Source organism: Colius striatus, chromosome 11, assembly GCF_028858725.1.
Source record: "Colius striatus isolate bColStr4 chromosome 11, bColStr4.1.hap1, whole genome shotgun sequence".
NCBI lineage: Eukaryota > Metazoa > Chordata > Aves > Coliiformes > Coliidae > Colius > Colius striatus.
Window position 1 is genome coordinate 28,561,116 of NC_084769.1, and position 17,266 is coordinate 28,578,381.

At 36.4% G+C, this 17,266-nt stretch overlaps 1 protein-coding gene across 3 annotated transcripts in view; it reads left to right on the forward strand.

Moving 5' to 3' along the window:
* Positions 1 to 17,266, forward strand: part of PARD3B (par-3 family cell polarity regulator beta) — a 407,820-nt gene that overhangs the window by 122,318 nt on the left and 268,236 nt on the right. For all 3 annotated transcript variants that reach the window (XM_062004452.1, XM_062004454.1, XM_062004453.1), the window contains exon 4: positions 15,604 to 15,713. In XM_062004452.1, coding sequence (XP_061860436.1) covers positions 15,604 to 15,713 — 110 coding nt within the window. The remainder of the gene's footprint in view (positions 1 to 15,603; positions 15,714 to 17,266) is intronic.

Consider the following 17,266-nt stretch of genomic DNA (forward strand, 5'->3'; position numbering starts at 1 on the left):
CTGCAGAAGGTCCCTATGTTCAGTTCCCTTTCTATATTTTATCCATGATTCAAGTATATTCAGTTTCTTCCATCGAAACAAAAATAGCCTTTCATTTTAGTACTGAAAATCGAGGTGGCCATGTTTCAGTTGACAATGAAATAAATGCAGATCTGTTATTAAAAATAAAATAAAATCCCCATTTGACAGAAAATATGATTGAGTAAACAATGTATTTCAAGCTACAATAGGAATGGTAATAAAGCAGCTGTTAACATCTATTACAAAATTGAGAAGCACACAACCATTTAATGTGTCCAGTTAATTGTTTGAAACAGTTTTGAAACAATTTACTGATATCGGTATTTCTGTGGCTATGTAGTTAACATGGAGACACTGTTGCTGAACTGGCCACAGAGAGAGCTTGTCTTGGGAGACTGTTTCTTGTGAGCAGAACTTCCCAGAGTGCACTAGTGATGTGTACAGTACATCAATTTTCAAATAATGATACAGGTAACTAAGTGCCTAAATAGCCGATTTATATTTGAAAAATGGAATGGAGGTCAACTTCAACATCTCTAACCCCAAATATTCTTGTGAATTTGTCATTACCAATTTTTTACCTTATGTCTTGCATATAAAACTGTTGATAGACAAAATCAACTCCAATGGAAGTGTTTATGTTAAAATGTCAGAAATGGTCTTTTGGCTGTTTGGCTCCCTAGCCCTTCTCCAGCCTGACATAAAGGCTATTGTATGTTAATTATCACTTTTAAACTTCTCTATGCTGTGTTCACTGCAGCCAGACAGTGACTGATAACTAGTTGTTTCAAGAAGATCTTGCTGCTCTCTGGGATTAGATGTCTTCTCTAACCGTGTTTCATTTCTAGTCTATGTTGCTTTCGCACCTACTTTGGTCTGAGCCTACAGAATCAGACAAAATTATTTTGAATGGATAAATTGAGATGCAATGATATTTCTTCAAAACTGGTATATCAGAGTCATTTAAGAAACACTTATTTCCTTTATTCTGCTTTCTAATCAAATACCCATTTAATTGAATATATTTTACCTAGCGGCTGTTGTTGATCTTTTACCTTTGTAGCCGCAAAATGTACTATGTTGAATTTTTGACAAATTGTGTGCAGCTATACTCATCGGTGCAAGAACTAGTAAACTAACAAGTGTTTGGAATGATGAAACATTTGGAAGTCTATATATTTACGTGATAATTAGTGGGTTAACTGGAACTGTTTTCTGTTGGTGTTGTTTTTGGATGTGTTTTGTTTGCTTGGTTTGGTTTTCTGAGTATATATCATGTCCTAAATATTTCTCTTTGATGAGGAATTGTAGCTGAGAAGACTTCCCAAAGTAAAGACTTACCTTTACAGATTTCGTTGACTGATTCCCTTTGTTTCGTGTTCTTAACTGCTTTTTTGGTGCTGATGTATGATGAAACAGTTATCCTCTCATCTTAAAAAGACAGCTTTGCTGAAGTAGTGAATGATGTTTGTATGTAGCATGTTAAGGTCTTTAGGGAGAATATGATGGATGGGGTTATGTATATAAGGGATACTAACAGTATGTGCAAATAGTCCTGTCTAGCATTCTCTAGCTAACAGTTCGAGGCTTTTGAAGAACTGTGCATTTGTTGTTACAATTCTTAAAAGTGAACTGACAATGTAGAGTGGTAAAACACAACTTTATGGTAACAACTAGTGGACTATGTACAAATTGATATCTTTTTCTCAAAATATTTTCAAAGTGTTTTGTTTTAGATGGTTGACAGCTTAAAAACTGGAAGTTTTTAATAAGTCCAAATAAATAATTACCCACCAGTAATCTTCTTGTGAAAGTGGCCTGCAGGCTATTGCTAAGCTAATGACCAGTGAAAGTGTGCTGCTTCATGGACTACTAGTCTGTAAGCAATGCCTTGTGTCATCATTAGCTTCAACTGCAAGCTGACTATTCCTGCAGAGCATGATTCAGACACTTCAGAAATGTGGGGATTTTTTTGTTTTTTAAGAAAAGCACTAATATATCATTATAACTTTTCCTGTTGGCTCCCGTAAGCCATCTTGTAATTTTCTGTTCACCCCTAAGCATACTACTGACCCTTCTTTCTGGTTTCTTTTTGCATCTAATAGCTTAGCATTCTTTTCTAGTAGCTTTCCTTGCACGGGAAGGTAGTGGAACAGAAAAGGGAAGAGTAAGAGATTCAGACGTTTGAGTTTATTCATGGTGTCAGTTTTGTGGTTTCCTTTTCAGTCCATATGGGCAGGAAGGAGAGCACTCAGAGCTGGAAATGCCTCTGTGACTGGCTCAGTGTTTTGTTTGCTTTATTTGATAGATGATGGTTAAGTGCACACAAACATAGTTGTTTCGAAGTTGTTTCTCTTGCTCTTCTCATTGGTGTTAAGTAGTTATGATTTTGCCTGAAGGCAGACAGGCAGTATTTGGTGATACTTGTCACTTCTGAATACTAAGGTCAGAAGAAAAGTGAAGTATGTGTAGGTCTGTCCATGATGGGGTTTTTTTTGTTTTAATTATTCTTTCCACTTTCTCACTGTGTTTGAGAAATCAGATTGAAGATTCTTAAAGCTGTTTTCTGAGTACAAGCATTATAGAAAGCAGACACAATTAAATTCCTTTGATTGTTGATTACTACAATAATATCTGGCTTCTTAATGAGTTTTTACATTTATTGGTGTTTAGTTAAAATTAAGGTTACATAAAGAAATAATTGCTTATAACAGTTATTGATGGCAAGTTACAAAATTCTCTTGTAAACTACAGGAGTTTTAACTCCTATCTTTGGAAGCTTTCACTGCTAAGTAGGACAAGTATATTGCTTTTCTTACTGAACGGTCTTTGATGTGTCAAAATTTGCATGCCTTTGCATTATATCACATCTCTGAAGAACAGGATTTTCTTCTTTCATATATATACGTATACACATACACCCGTCTGATCAATGTTCTAGAGAAGTGGCAGACTTGGTGAAAATGATGTTTGGAATGGTGGTTAATAATAGTCTCTCTCTTAAAATAAGCTTGCGAATGGCAATGGTAGTTGAAACTCAAGCTGTATTGGGGCATTTGTGCTTTTCTACAGTCAGTTCTTTCAGTTCTAGATGTTTTATATAGTGTCTTTGTAGTGCACATTTTTAAAAATCACAGTTAACACCAAGCTGGGCAGGAGCGTAGATGTGCTGGAGGGTAGGAAGACCCCTCAGAGACACCTGGACAGGCTGGAGCGATGGACTGAGGCTAATTGTATGAGGTTCAACAAGGCCAAGTGCCCAGGTCCTGCGCTTGGACCACAACAATCCCAGGCAAGGTTGCAGGCTTGGGGCAGAGTGGCTGGGAAACTGTCCGGCAGAAAAGGGCCTGGGCATGTTAATCGACAGCTGGCTGAACACGAGCCAGCAATGTTCCAGGTGGCCAAGAAGGCCAATGGCATCCTGGCCTGTATCAGAAATAGTGTGACCAGCAGTACAAAGGAAGTGATAGTCCCCTTGTACTTGATGATGGTGAGAGCATACCTCAAATACTGTGTCCAGTTCTGGCTTTTCACTAGAAGGAGGAGATGGAGATGCTAGAGCATGTCCAGAGACAGGCAATAAAGCTGGTGAAGGGTGTGGAGAACAAGTCTGATGAGGAGTGGATGAGGGAACTGGGGATGTTTAGCTAGGAGAAGAGGAGGCTGAGTGGAGATAAGGTCACTCTCTACAACTACCTGAAAGGGGAGTTGTGATGAGGTGGGAGTCAATCTCTTCTCTCTGGTAATGAATGATAGAACACGAGGAAATGGACTGAAGTTGTGCCAGGGGAGGTTTAGATTGAACATTAGGAAGAACTTTTTCACCAAAATGGTTTTTAAGTGTTGAACAAACTGCCCAGGGAGGTGATGGAGTCACTGTCCCCAGAGATTTTTAAAAAGGCATGTAGATGAGAAGCCAAGGGATATGGTTGTTTTGTGATGGCTCTGGCAGTGAGGTGAATGGTTGGACTTTGTGATCTTAAAGGTCTTTTCCAACCTAAATGGTTCTGTGATTCCTGAAAACAAATATTGCTAGCGGGGAATGCTCCAACATAATAATAAATACTGGCCTAGAAAGTCTTGACTTTCCAATTTGTTGCAGTTGATGCTGGTATGGCCATATCTTTTACATTTGGGAAAGGTTACTTGCACTCTTATTGAATTTCTTGAAGGTGTTTCAGGGACTTCAGATAGAGAATATACTTAATCATTTTAATGTATTCCGGTAGTTTTTGGCTTACTCTAGCTTAAATTGTGCTTCATGGAGTTAAGCCACTTAGTTAGAATGCATCGAATGTTTAGGTTGATAAGTCAGTCATCAGAGATGCTTCCATTGTCAGGAGTCTGAGTTTGAAGTCCAAGGAAATGGGAGACACGATTTCTTCCCAGAGTTTCTCTCTTGCTAGGCCTGGCAGGGCTTAAATTTTTACCTTGAGGGTACAGATGTCGTCTGTTTTAGTGGGACTTCAGAGCTCAGAAAGGATTCTTTTCTTTTCTGCTTTGAAGTCAAAGTACTGCAAGTAGACTTGGGGGCATTTTAGCGTATATTTGGTTAGACATCTTTCAAATTTGTGTTGGAAGTCTATGGATATACAATGTATTTTTGAATACAGAGGAGATGACATGGATATGTTTTCTTAAAAGTAATTAACTGAAACTGTTCATTTGATAAACAAAATGTTACTAATGCTTGTACACAGCATACATGCTGTGTCAGACTAAGTGAGAAAGACACTTTTTCTTACACAAAAGCTACTCTGTTCATCTTAATGTTACAATGTAAGTTTATTGGCTGAGCATTCTGATGTTTGTCAGTGCGTTGAGTGTATTAGATGCATATAATAATTCTGTCCTGTATGATTCAGAAAAGATTAACATATTGAAATGGGTCGATTTCAAAAGAAATTTACTATGAAAGCACATGCTACTGTCTGTGATTTGAGGCAATATTGCATATTTTCTTAAGCACATATACAACTTTTTTCTCTGCATTGGAAGGCTACTCCCGTAGTGATATCAAATGTTCAGTGCTGTTTTGTCATAGGTGTTGTGAGGACAACAGTGTACTTAATAGATTTTTCTCCTCTGCAGTATTCAGTTTAATCTGTTTTTAAAGAATTGTGTTGATCAATTAAAGTCTACTTGTATTTCTAAAACAAATGATTTGTGTTCTCAGGCAAGCTAAAGCTTTGAAGATAACTTTTCATTTCAGTCAGAGTGCAGGCTTGGTATATTTTGACCTTATCACTTAAGCTTGCTATTACTTAGTTGTCCTTGATTCATGGAAATGTACTTTGCACCTGCATACCTGAAGTTTATCTTTCTGTTGCAGCAAAAGAATACAATAGTGCTTTCTGTAAAGATATATTAAAAGCCAGTCTTTCCTTCCTTTCCCCATACTCAATAATTTGTTAGTAATGTAGGTAATAAATTTGTGTGCATACCTGGTTACCAGAGAACCCCATTTCTTTTAATGACTCCATCCTTTTGATTTCCCCAAAGATTGTTTCTCATCAATTATTCCCCTTGTCTTTATTCCCTTTGCACTTTGTTTAATATGCCTTGCTTTGAGGCAAGGGCCTATACCCAAGAAAATTTGTTAAAGAGGCAGAAAAGTATTTTTCCATCACAAGTTACACATTTTGCTGTAGTAGCTCTCTAGCTGAGATTTCTAGCCTTTTATTGCCTCAGAGAAGGTTTTCCGAAAGGTGATGAATGGGACTCAGAATGATGTAATAAATTTTATTACAAAAGTGAACACTGCTTTTTTATAAGCCTTATTTGATATCAAATGTTTTTCCTCCACTTTTGCGCTATTTTGCTAATTTTGTAATGATGCTGTTTTTATGAGTATTTGTATATTGTTATGATGCATAGTGGGTTTCAAAGGCCTTACCCCTTAAAAAGAAACAGACAAGCCTACTTAGTAAGCTGAATATTTGCATCTTAAGGTTTTTAAAAGCTACAATATAGTATCATAGTGGAAGACTCCTACTGTGCAGTCTCTGTCAGTACACTCTGGTGTTATATAAGTCAAAGGAGTAAGTATGTGTATTTATAAATCTCTGCAGTACTCTGTGCTGTATTAGCTCTGAGACAATATGGCAAATTTTTATTTCAGGTTGAAAATGAGCTTGTCTGATTGATAGCTTGAAATTGTTCAGATTAAATACATAAGATTCTAGATAAATGTCTTGAGGTAGTAGATTTTTTTTTTCCATAAAAAACCAGACTCTTATGGTTTTACACATTCTTTGCAATGTTTGTTCACTAATGATTGTTTATGATTATGTTCTAGTGTACAAGTGAACTCATCTTTACAAAGTCATAGTTAGAGAACTTACAAATAGCAGTTAAATGATTCAGTTAGCTTGCCTGTTGGCATATAGTTCTTCTTGCTTTCTGTTTAATTTACCTTTTCAAGAGCCTTAGTTAATACTTTTTTGGTCTCTCTACTTTGAAGTGCCACTTCAGATTTGATTGTATCTCACAACAGATAACTAGAATCTCGGCCAAGTAAATGAAGAGTGGTGTATTTGTTGCTCCTGAACATAGTTGGCAATATGTCACACGATTTTCTTATAGACTCTCTGGCTGTTGATTTATGTTTTGCTTTATTTGTAACTCATTACTTCATTAGAGTCAAGTCTGTTTACTGTAGACATTAAATAAAAGAGTAATGTAGTATGTTCACTAGAAAGATGAATCCTGCAGAGTATTTTGGTTATCTTTTATTAACCTTCCCAGAAAAAGGGACAAATGACCCTCTGTGATTGCATCCTTTTTAAACTTTTGTAAACACATAGTCATCTCACCGTTTTAAATATTAAGGCATATTAACAGGGAAAAATTATTCACTTTCCTCCTCGTGTAGAAATAGGGATATTGAGCAAAACTATCATTCAACAGATTACAAACCAAAGCAACCCTAAGCTAACTTTTTTCACGAAGCATTCAGCTAAGTTACAGGCCAAAAATCTATGAGTTAGACAAATTCACAGGAGGTAGCTCCTCAGTGACTGTTAAAGTATGGTGGTCTAGATGCCACTCTGGTTTGGTAATCTTTCAAATGCTACTTTTTGCCAGCTAGTAGAATACAATCATTTATTATGCCCTCTCCCTGGGTATTTGCTACCACTGCTAGATGTGGGATAATGAGTGAAGTGGACCCAATATAGCTGCTGCTATGTTGTTATCACTCCTTGAAACTTCACAAAGTTTCAGGTTCGGGAGGTTTTGCTATTTTATCGTAATGTGTTTTAATATTGGCAGGAAGAAATTTGAAATTTGAGAAAAAAACTAGTTTACCATCACCAGAATAGCAAATAATGATAGTAGGACTTCATTTTTTAAGAAGTCAAAACAGAAAAGGTTCTTAATTTAGATCAGATATATAAAAGAGAGATCATATTTAAATTTTACAAAAACCTATATTAATGTCATAATTTATGATACTATTTTAAAGTACTATTAAAATATTTTAAAAATACCTTTTACTATTCTGCTACAAGCAATAAAATGTTACCAAAGTGGTATTCAGGGTGTACAGTTTAGCTGCCAAAGTTTTAAAGAAAATTGAAATGTTGAACTGTGGAAAAGTAACATAAGCACCTGTAACTGATGTTTGCTGAAGTGCTAAACCGGCTTTTTGGCAACATGACGTCTTTTGCAGGTGCACAGAATATTTTCTGTGTGTCAATTATTGAACTAATACAGTTCATTAAATATTTCATTTTAAGTTGAGAAATGGGATAGGAATTGAAATAGAAGAAATGCTTATTTTCACCTTTCAATCTGTGAATAAAAATGAGGTATGAGAGTCTGAGATATATTAGTTTTAAGATCTTATAGGATATATTAGCCTAAAATGATTGATTTAAATTCAGTAACTACAGATAATAACACTGCTTAAAAAGCCAGTGTGTTTAATGAGGTAAGTGCTTTTTGCTGTGTCCAGCAAGTTGGATGACTAAGACGACTGGTGTTTTTAAGTATATGTAAAGTTTAGTTACCATTGACATCTGAATGCCATTTAAAAGAGATTCCATTTAAAAAGGCAAACATGACCAAAAAACCCAAGAATCAACCAAAATCTCAAACCCCACAAACAAAAACTATGCATGTAGGTAGGGAAATTCTACAGTCAGTGAATGAAGAATGATAGTGTGGTTCATGAATATGTTTCACCTGGACAAGAGTAAGAGAAATACTGACCTGTAGTGGAAAGCACTGATTCTTGTTGGTAATAGCCAGTGTGTTCTCACAAAGCTCCTCATCAGTTTGATCAGCAAGGATAAGAATTGCATATTTTTGTAGAGCTCAGGCTGGGAAAAAAGATCACAACTCCCTGTTGTGAGTGATGTGATTAATCCTTGCACCAGGAGGATTCTGCTGCAGCTCTTTACCCCCTTGCCTTGACTCTTCCATGTGGTACCTGTAGCCAAGACACTTGGAAGAGTCATGGTCCTCACAGCCATCTCATAACTGTGTACACCCTATCTCATGAGGAGCTGAAAGTAGCACTGTCTTGATACAGATGAGAAGATCCTGAAATTATTCTAGGTCTGACACGTTTTGTGACCTTAAATGTAAGAAAAGAATACCTGGTTAAGTTACAAACTACCATTCTGTCCTTCAGCTGGAAACTTTGAAAGAAATTTTGAAACAGGGAGAAAGGATCAACGTTAGTTGTACATCTTCTATATCAACATATATATGCATCCTGGTGCCTTAAGATAAGAAGTGGTTAATTTATTTTCATATAGATGTGGATTTTGATCCTGACAGTGGGATCTAAATTAATTTTACTACTGAAATGTAATTCTTGTATGTCCACCTTTGACACACTAAAAGCTGTAAATGTAAACATTCCATAGTTGTTTCATTAGGCACCATTTCTGAAAATGAGAACAACAGGGAAATTTCATTCTTGTCATAAAAACAGTGAGAACAGTTTTCGTGATTTGTAAATGAAATCTGACTTAATACATGGACACAGAGGAAATAAATCTTTTGGAATTTATGGCACTGAAGAACACCACCCTAAAATAATCTCTTGTTTAAAGCCTTGTTGATAGTTGCTTTTGTTTTTCTTTGTAAGAAAAATTACACCCTTTTTTAGCGTGATACGGAACTACTTTGTTCTGCACTGGGCTACTACATGAACGAGAGATCTTATTGGAAATGGATTTTCATCTGTGTATAGATTTAAGTAAATTGTCTTAACTGTTAGATCATTCTAGTTCAGTAATTTAATCTCGTATCCATGGGAATTTAAAAAGTACACTTTGGAAAGAAGACATAGCTGTAGATCTGAAATTGTGTTGATAGATGCCATCGTGAGCAATTTTCAATTAGCTTTAAACATAAGTCACATCACCAGAGCATTAAGTTTTTAAAAAATAAAGAATGAAGTGGTATGATCCTTTCTCAAGGTAGAGTGTACAAGCTAATGTCGGTTACATTTGTAGTACATGGCAGAACATCACATTATGCCTCAGGTGGTGGTAAGCAATAACTCTGAGGGTAACCAAATTTACCCACTCTGATTGCTTCATGCTTTCAAAAAGCGCTGACTGGCAGAACTGTCTGTATGCCTATTAACATGAAAATTCTCTGATGAAGTAAAATAGGCGTATATTAATGAACTTTCTTATATTTAAAGATAATATTGTAATATTTGATTTCTGATATCTCAACTGTTTCATGATAGGAGCAGCTGAAAAGTCATTCTGACTTTCCAGTTTAAATGGTAGTTGTTTTTATTGTGTCTGTACAGAGGATTCTCAGATGAGAATTGTCAGAAGTACAATTTCACATTTGTATGTGTATGAATATAGTGTATGGATATGGTGTTTTGTTGCAACTCTGATTTGAAATTTTGTTGTGATTTGTCAAGAAGGAGCTCTAAAGATATATTTTGAGACATATGCAGGTGAGAAAATTTGTCTGTCTGACCAGACCAGTGTAGTTTAGAAGCCGTCAGCAGTTGTTGGCATTGACATGGCCCTTAACAGTTGATAGTTTGATACGCACTTGATGGACAGATTTTTTTTTTTTCAGCAGTCAGCATTTTTAAATGCAGGAGCAGCATTAAAAATTATCATTTCAAGTGTATAAGAGAGTTTTTGTAAATCTCTTTCTACCCACTTACAGTATTCTGTCCAAGTGTATCTTTTGTTCTCCTCTAAAATATTTCTTTGTTACCTGGAAAAAACAAGCAAAGAAGAATCTTGTGTTAATTGCCACTGATGGAGAGGTAACCCATTTGCTGGCATTTCCTATGTTTTTTGTTAGCTTACCCAAAAGTCATCTTGAGAGTGTTTATATGTGTATATTAAAATAAATTTTTAATATGTAATTTGCCTGCATTATAGATAGCACAGCCTACTGAAAATACTGTGAGTGATAAACTGTGGTTGTCTTTGTTAGTTTTCTGAATTTGGCCCTGTAACAGCAACCTGCAACCTAAATTTAAAAAAAAACAAAAAAACCAAAAAAACAAAAAAAACCACCAAACCTAAAAAAATCAGCCTAGCAGCAAATTGCATTTTCCTGGGCAAGGAGACTTAAGAGCAAAATTAAGGAATGTTTGGAATAATATTTTTCTTTTGTGAAAGTGGTCACCCTGAGTGATAATCAGCTGTCTTAAGTTTAGGCATCAAATTTGATGGCAGAACTCAGAGCCTAGAGACCCTGAAGAGTTTAGGGAGACCCAGGAGGGACAGCTGCAGCTGCAGAGTTCACCTGATGATGTTCAGATCCTGAACTCCAAACCTTATATTATTTACTTGAAGTTGCACAGTGTTCTTAAACTCATTTCTTCAGGTTAGTCATCCTCCTGCTGACCTCAAATGCTGATTTTAATTTTTTTTAATTTGCCAAAGGGCTTAATGAAGCAAGCAGAGTACACTCCTTTAGGATATGTATTAATGTCTGTGTACAGCTTTCAAGTGAGATTTAAAATAAATCCAACTAAAAAGCAAAAAACCCCAAACCAAACACATTAAAAAAAACAAAATAAGAAAATAGAGATATTTTGTGATATTTCTTTTGTCTTTATGTTGATGCAAGTTTTCAGTTTTTAATTGTGCACAAATGACAGAACTTCTCTCTTCTGTTTTTTTTTTCCTAATGTAACCAATTTAAATCTAAGTGTGGTTTCCACCATATGCTTGTTTCAACCATATTTGCAGTTAAAAAAAATATTTCCAAAACACAAGAGCTCAGGGAAAATACACTGTTAACCACGAATCTATGTAGATACTAATTTTTGAGGATGTTGCTAGCAAAAGGAAAAGATTGATCTACATGGCTTGAAATTAAATGATAGGTTACTTTAAGGTAGAAAAAACACAGGACTTTATCAGCTGTATCTAAGAGTACGCATTGTGAGTACCATTGTGAGTAAGGCTGAGACATGCGCATGTACTTGACTAGTGCTGTGGTACCTCAATAGAAGATATTCCTTGCATAGTTTGAAAGACAAAGAAATACACCCTAAAGTGACTGAGGTTAAAAACCATAATCATGAGAAGAACTTTAGTCTTGGGCACATATTTGAATTTTCATTGTTTGTAAATTACTAATGCAATGAAGCAGGATGAGATTGGTTTTTTTTAACCTGAGTTCCTAAGTTTAAAACACAAAGCACTACTCTGGCACAAAACAACAGTGCTTGTAAATAATGCGTTTGTGTGATCAACTTCATATGCAGAAAGGATTTGTTCTGTGTCTCATTGTTCAAGGAGAAGATGAGTTTTCTGTTTGAGCTTACACTGGTTGTTTTAAATGTTCTGCAAAAATGCAAGAGTGTGAATATAATTACATGGAAACACAGCATGACAAACGGACAATCACTAAGGAAAAAGGCAAGGTTCTGTTGCCTCACAGAACTAAAACAGATGACAGTGTCTCTTAAGTAAATATATGTCTATAGTATGTCTAAAGACATAAAAATGAAAGAGCATTTTATCCATGTCTCAGGACACTGATGAACAAATACAAGATAGGTGTGTCTAATGGACGTGATCTGACTCCCGGGTCAGGTAGAGTCCTAGGCAGATGGATCTGGGGAGGAATGCAAGGTAGCATGGCTTTCAAGAGCCCTGCATGTGCAGTACTGAAGAGGCAGGGAGAGGCTGGGAAAAAAAACAAACAAAACTGCTTGTGGGAGAAGCACTGACTGGGATGCATTGAGTGGCAGGGAAGGTGTTCTTATGGCAGAGAGCAGCCTGAGCTGCAGAGAATATGAGGCTGATTAGTTTAGGGAGCTGCTCAGAATTGCTGTGTCTTGAAAGAGAATAAAGCATTCTTCCTGCAAAGAGGGAGAGTACCACTTGTTCTCAAGTCTTTCATATAATCTTCCTGGTTGCCATTTGTTTTCCTCTATTAAGGAGGGCATTTTGATTCAGTTTTATATAATAAAAGGTTGTTTTTGTACTCCAGTGCCTTTGTGATGTGTGCATGTAAAACAATAAGGGCCAGAGGGACCATTTTGGATAATTTTACCTAAAGACTACAGCTGACATGATTCACAGTGATGTTATGATTTGTGATATCCCTGCACAAAAATGATGTTGTATGTCAGTAAATGTGGTTTTTAAAAAATAAGAAAATAGACTCTGATTTTTCTCTTTAACAAGAAAATGATCTGTAGGACCCTAAAGTTTACAATGAATTGGGAGAAAAGAGAAAGCATTGTAAACAATCATCCAAAAGTCCATTTTTTTTAAAATGCAAATAGGAAAGCATTGTAGACAAACACCTTAGATTTCATAGCCTCATGGCAACAAGCAGAAACATGCAGGAATAAAAAGAAAAGCAAATAGTTGCAAGGCCATCTTTCCAAACTGGAAAATAGTATTCTCTGTAATCCTGCAAATCCTGCAAACTTTGGTTTCAAAGTTTATACAGCTGTAAACTGAGCATTGGATCATGTAATTTTGCTTCACTGGATCACAGTGGAAGAAAGCAAGTGAAAGGAGATCTTAAAAACTGAGCATGGGGGGGGATGTGGTAAAATGCTGCACCTTGCAATAGTCAATACAAGGAGATGACAGAAATGGTAAAGTATGATCCCGTCTTACTAATCAAGCATTATGGGAATGGTGTGGCACAGGAGACATATTCTTTCAACTGCTACACAGGCTGGGAGGCCCTGGAACAAATGAGGGTCCTGTCAGTAGTCACAGTGATGGGAGACTTCATGTTTCTCTCAGCCAGAGGAATGAGAGAGAAATGAGGAGTCGACTGTAGAAGACAGCTCAGGAAAAGACAAAATCTAATTTTAGAGTTTTGGCTTTGGGAGAAGGAGTGAGTTTGAAACAAGTGATTTTTTGGAGTGGGATTCCCCTACCTCCAATCTTTGGCTTATTTAGTTGACTGTGGGGATTGATTTTTTACCCCTTGAGTTACTATTGATTTGTCACTGTGGAAAGTGGAGGGCAGAAATGAGAAAAGTTGAACTGGGATGATGACCTTGAAGAGTATAAACAACAGTATGTTTTAATTTAAATTTTGAATGTGGATTATCGAGTTGTGAAAGTTTTACAAAAAAAAGTACCACTGGTACTTTTACAAAGAATTTCTGGTAGTTTAGCAAGGTTTCCTCGTGTTGTTTATATTTATGACAAAAAGAATTGGAGACTAAATTATGCTGGATCATACAAAGGCACCTCGGCATCTGTTTTCAGACTGTTGTATCAAAGAGAGACCAAAAATTGGATACAGGTCACCAGGAGCAGTTTAGTTGTACACAGGAAAAAAAATTCTAAGGAATCAATGTTTATCTTAAAGCAGGGAGTAACTTAAAATTCAGCATTTTTTGGCTTTAGTGTTTATACATCTTCTCTCAGATATTCTTAAGAGGGGGGAAAAAAAATTCTCTTCAGGACCTTGTGAAGAACAGGAATATTTGAGTGAAGAGATTTGGTTCCTTTTGACTTTGGAAAACTACACAAAATGCATAAATTTGGTGATCAGTCCCGTTTTTAGACTCTCCGTATAAAAACTTGCATAGCTCTAGATATCAAGATGATAGTCGCTTGTATTCACCTTTTGATTTTTGAGCATTCCTTCATTACGAGGTTACAAATTTAAGTCTTACTTTCAGTTTTCATATTGATTTCCTGCATAAGTGGTCATAGAAGGAATTACCTAAGTCAAAAAATGATTGCTTACAATGATGAAGAGTAAGAGCATTAGATTCTCTGGTTGTTCCTCAGCATTAGGTGCTAGTATTTATTCCAGCTTTAATTGTGAAATTGTGGTGAGAGTGAGTATGGTACAGTCACTCAAATTTTGTCAGCATCTCTGTAATGGGATAACTATCATATGTTCATACTTCTATTATAGTAGGGTTTGTTTAATTTCATTTTGGGTAATGTGAGAAATTCCTTTCTCATCGTACAGAAAGTGTTTTCTCTCTTGCCTCCACCTGCAAGTTTTGCAGGGAGTGTTTTACAGCATATTCCAATAACTGGATGGCTGTGTTGCTAGAAGCTGCTGACTGGTTTTTGAGGTTATTCCCAGACAGCATGTGAATAGAGGTGAATAGTTGGTCAGTCTAATTGAAGATACCTGCAAGACGAAGATGTTTAGTCTACAGCTTCTCTGAAACAACTGCAACTGCCTACATCTGTTCCCTGGGAATCCTGGCATTTGGTAGAAGGAGGCAGATCTGCTGCGAATAAAACATCTTCTTCCACACCTCTCTATATCCTTATTTAGTCTATCTCTGGAGAGCCAATCCAAGGCATTTTAGATACTAAGTAAAGTTAATATAAGAAATTATCTATTTATCCTTCATTTGCTTCTGTACCCAAAAACCTGTGCCTGATCTGTCATTTACATGCCTTGGAGTGGGATGACACAGAAGTAATGGTGGCAGATGATGGCATCTTGTGAGCTTATAGAAATACAATTTATGACCATGTATGATAGTGACCTACCATACAGGTTAAATGTGGGCTTGTATCATTGGTATGGGAGAGACATGCTGTTGCTCAGTCTGTCATTCATACATACACTAGGAAAAGGTAAGAAATGGTTTAAAATGAGATTGTGAGATCCCAGTTTGGTGGGTTAATGCAGAACAGCACAATGAGAGCTGTTTTTAGTGTGGAGTGAAAGGCTTTAGACCATATTCTGGTTTAGTTAAGTAACTACTTGTAACCCAAGTTATAGGGACTAACAGTAGCAGTCGAGTTCTTCCCATGTTCACAGTTTTTCCTTAGATCACGTGTACAATTTCCGTGTCAGAACTTGATGGTGCGTGTGGTCCCAGACATACAACTATTTGGTTTTTTGAGAAGGGGCCTCTTTCTCCTGTTTGTCAGCGGTTTTCACTTAATTATGCAGCTTATGGATGAAAGTCTGTATAATAGAGCTTAAAATGTTCTCATTTTTTTAGCTAAGTAAATGCTAAATGGCACAACCTATCAAATCTGGTAATTTACCAGCCAGACATTGCCACAGGCAAACTCCTATTTAGGAGCTGTATACCTCTCAGTTAAATCACATGATCTTTGCCTTGTGTTCCTGTAGCACCCTTGAACCCTTGCTCTTCATTTTGTTTCTTAGGCACACCACTTCTAGTACGGAGGAGCAGTGATCCAGCTTTGGGCCTACCTGCTGACTTCCACTCAAGTGCTTCTCATCCCAGTGACCTCAGTCTCAAGCATGTTGTGGCAGTAGGTGTCACGTAACTCATCTTTTTCTTAAGGGCAAAAACTGTTCTTACCTGTCAGTATATAGCAGTTTTATAAGCCGTATCTGTATTTTGTTTCCAAAATGAAGAGCATCATACAAATTTTCTGTGAAGGAGAGAATGTCGTCTGGACAAAATAGTTATTTTAGATGATGCAGTCAATTAACAGTGGTTCTCTTTTCTTAAAATAAGAGATTTATATAAAGCTCAATGGTGACATAAGGTACTAGAATATGAACTGAACTTTGAGCAGTCGTTTATTTATTCAGTATTATATTGTCCAGTTTACCATTGCTTAGTGCAAAAAATATACATTTCCTTTAATATGCTTCATTGGTCTTGCACCATTTTTCACTTCCCTTGTTTTCTCATGGCATTCCTGACTTCCTTTGGCGCACTACTACTCTCCTGCATGATCTCGTCATTCTCTCACTTTCCTGTTTTACTACTTAACTCTTCCCTTTTGAGGATAAATTTGTTTTCAACATAGTTATTACTAAATATTAATGCAAAGGCACAATTAGTGAGGATGCAGTAACTCTTAATTGGATGTTACTGCAGATTGTCTTCAGTCTTCTAAAAGAGATACTGTCTTGGTCACACTGTGACCACATTTTTTACTTTGCAATTTTAAGTCCTGAAGCTTTGTTTTTGTATGTGGGAAAGGTGTTCCTATATTACTTATAAAAAGATGAAATTTTTTACAACCTCTGAATATCAGCTGGAGTACATAAGTTTATCAAGCGGAAAAGAGCTTTTTCATAGACTTAATGTTTGCCTAGAAAGCTCTGGTGGGTCTGTTTCTACACTACTTTATACCAAATTAATGCGGACTTATTGATGATGCAGTTGCACCTGCTTTCATTTACTCATGAAGTTTATGCCTTTTCCCCTTTAGCTTCCCTACAGAGTGTTGCAATTCACTCCTTGTCCCCAGTTGTATAAACTAATCTATCATTGTTTTGTTTCAAAACAAAAAATACTCATAAATCCCTTGCCCCTTTGTTTGACATGAAGGGAAAGTTTCAACTTAGATCACAAATAGTTTATGGCACATAAGTGAGCAGGAGCAAACAACTGGGATTCAGCAACATGTTCTGGAGGTGGGAACATTTTCATCTCAAGGTGATCTGTTTTAAGATTCTTTGATACCTCCAGTTAAGTTCATGTGAATTGAGTAAATAAATAGTCAGATGACTTGCATATAAATGTTGTCTCAATCTTAACTGTAATTCTGAAGATCAACACAAGATTTCAGTTGACTGTTCATTGTTTCTCTTTGCAGGGCCAAATGTGCGTGCATCTTAATGTTTATTGCACGTCTTATTTTACAGCAGAGGCTGAACTTCGTCAGAGTGCTGTGTCATGTCAGACCTGTGTGAGCTGAGAGAGATTTTTAGTTATTGCTGGCATTTTATAACCATGAAAATTGGAAAAAGGAAAAAAAATCAAAGGAAAAAAAGGTGGCATTTGTTCCATTCCAAGACATGTTTTGAATGCTCTTTTTGTTACCATCAAGGAGAGTGAGACAGGTTT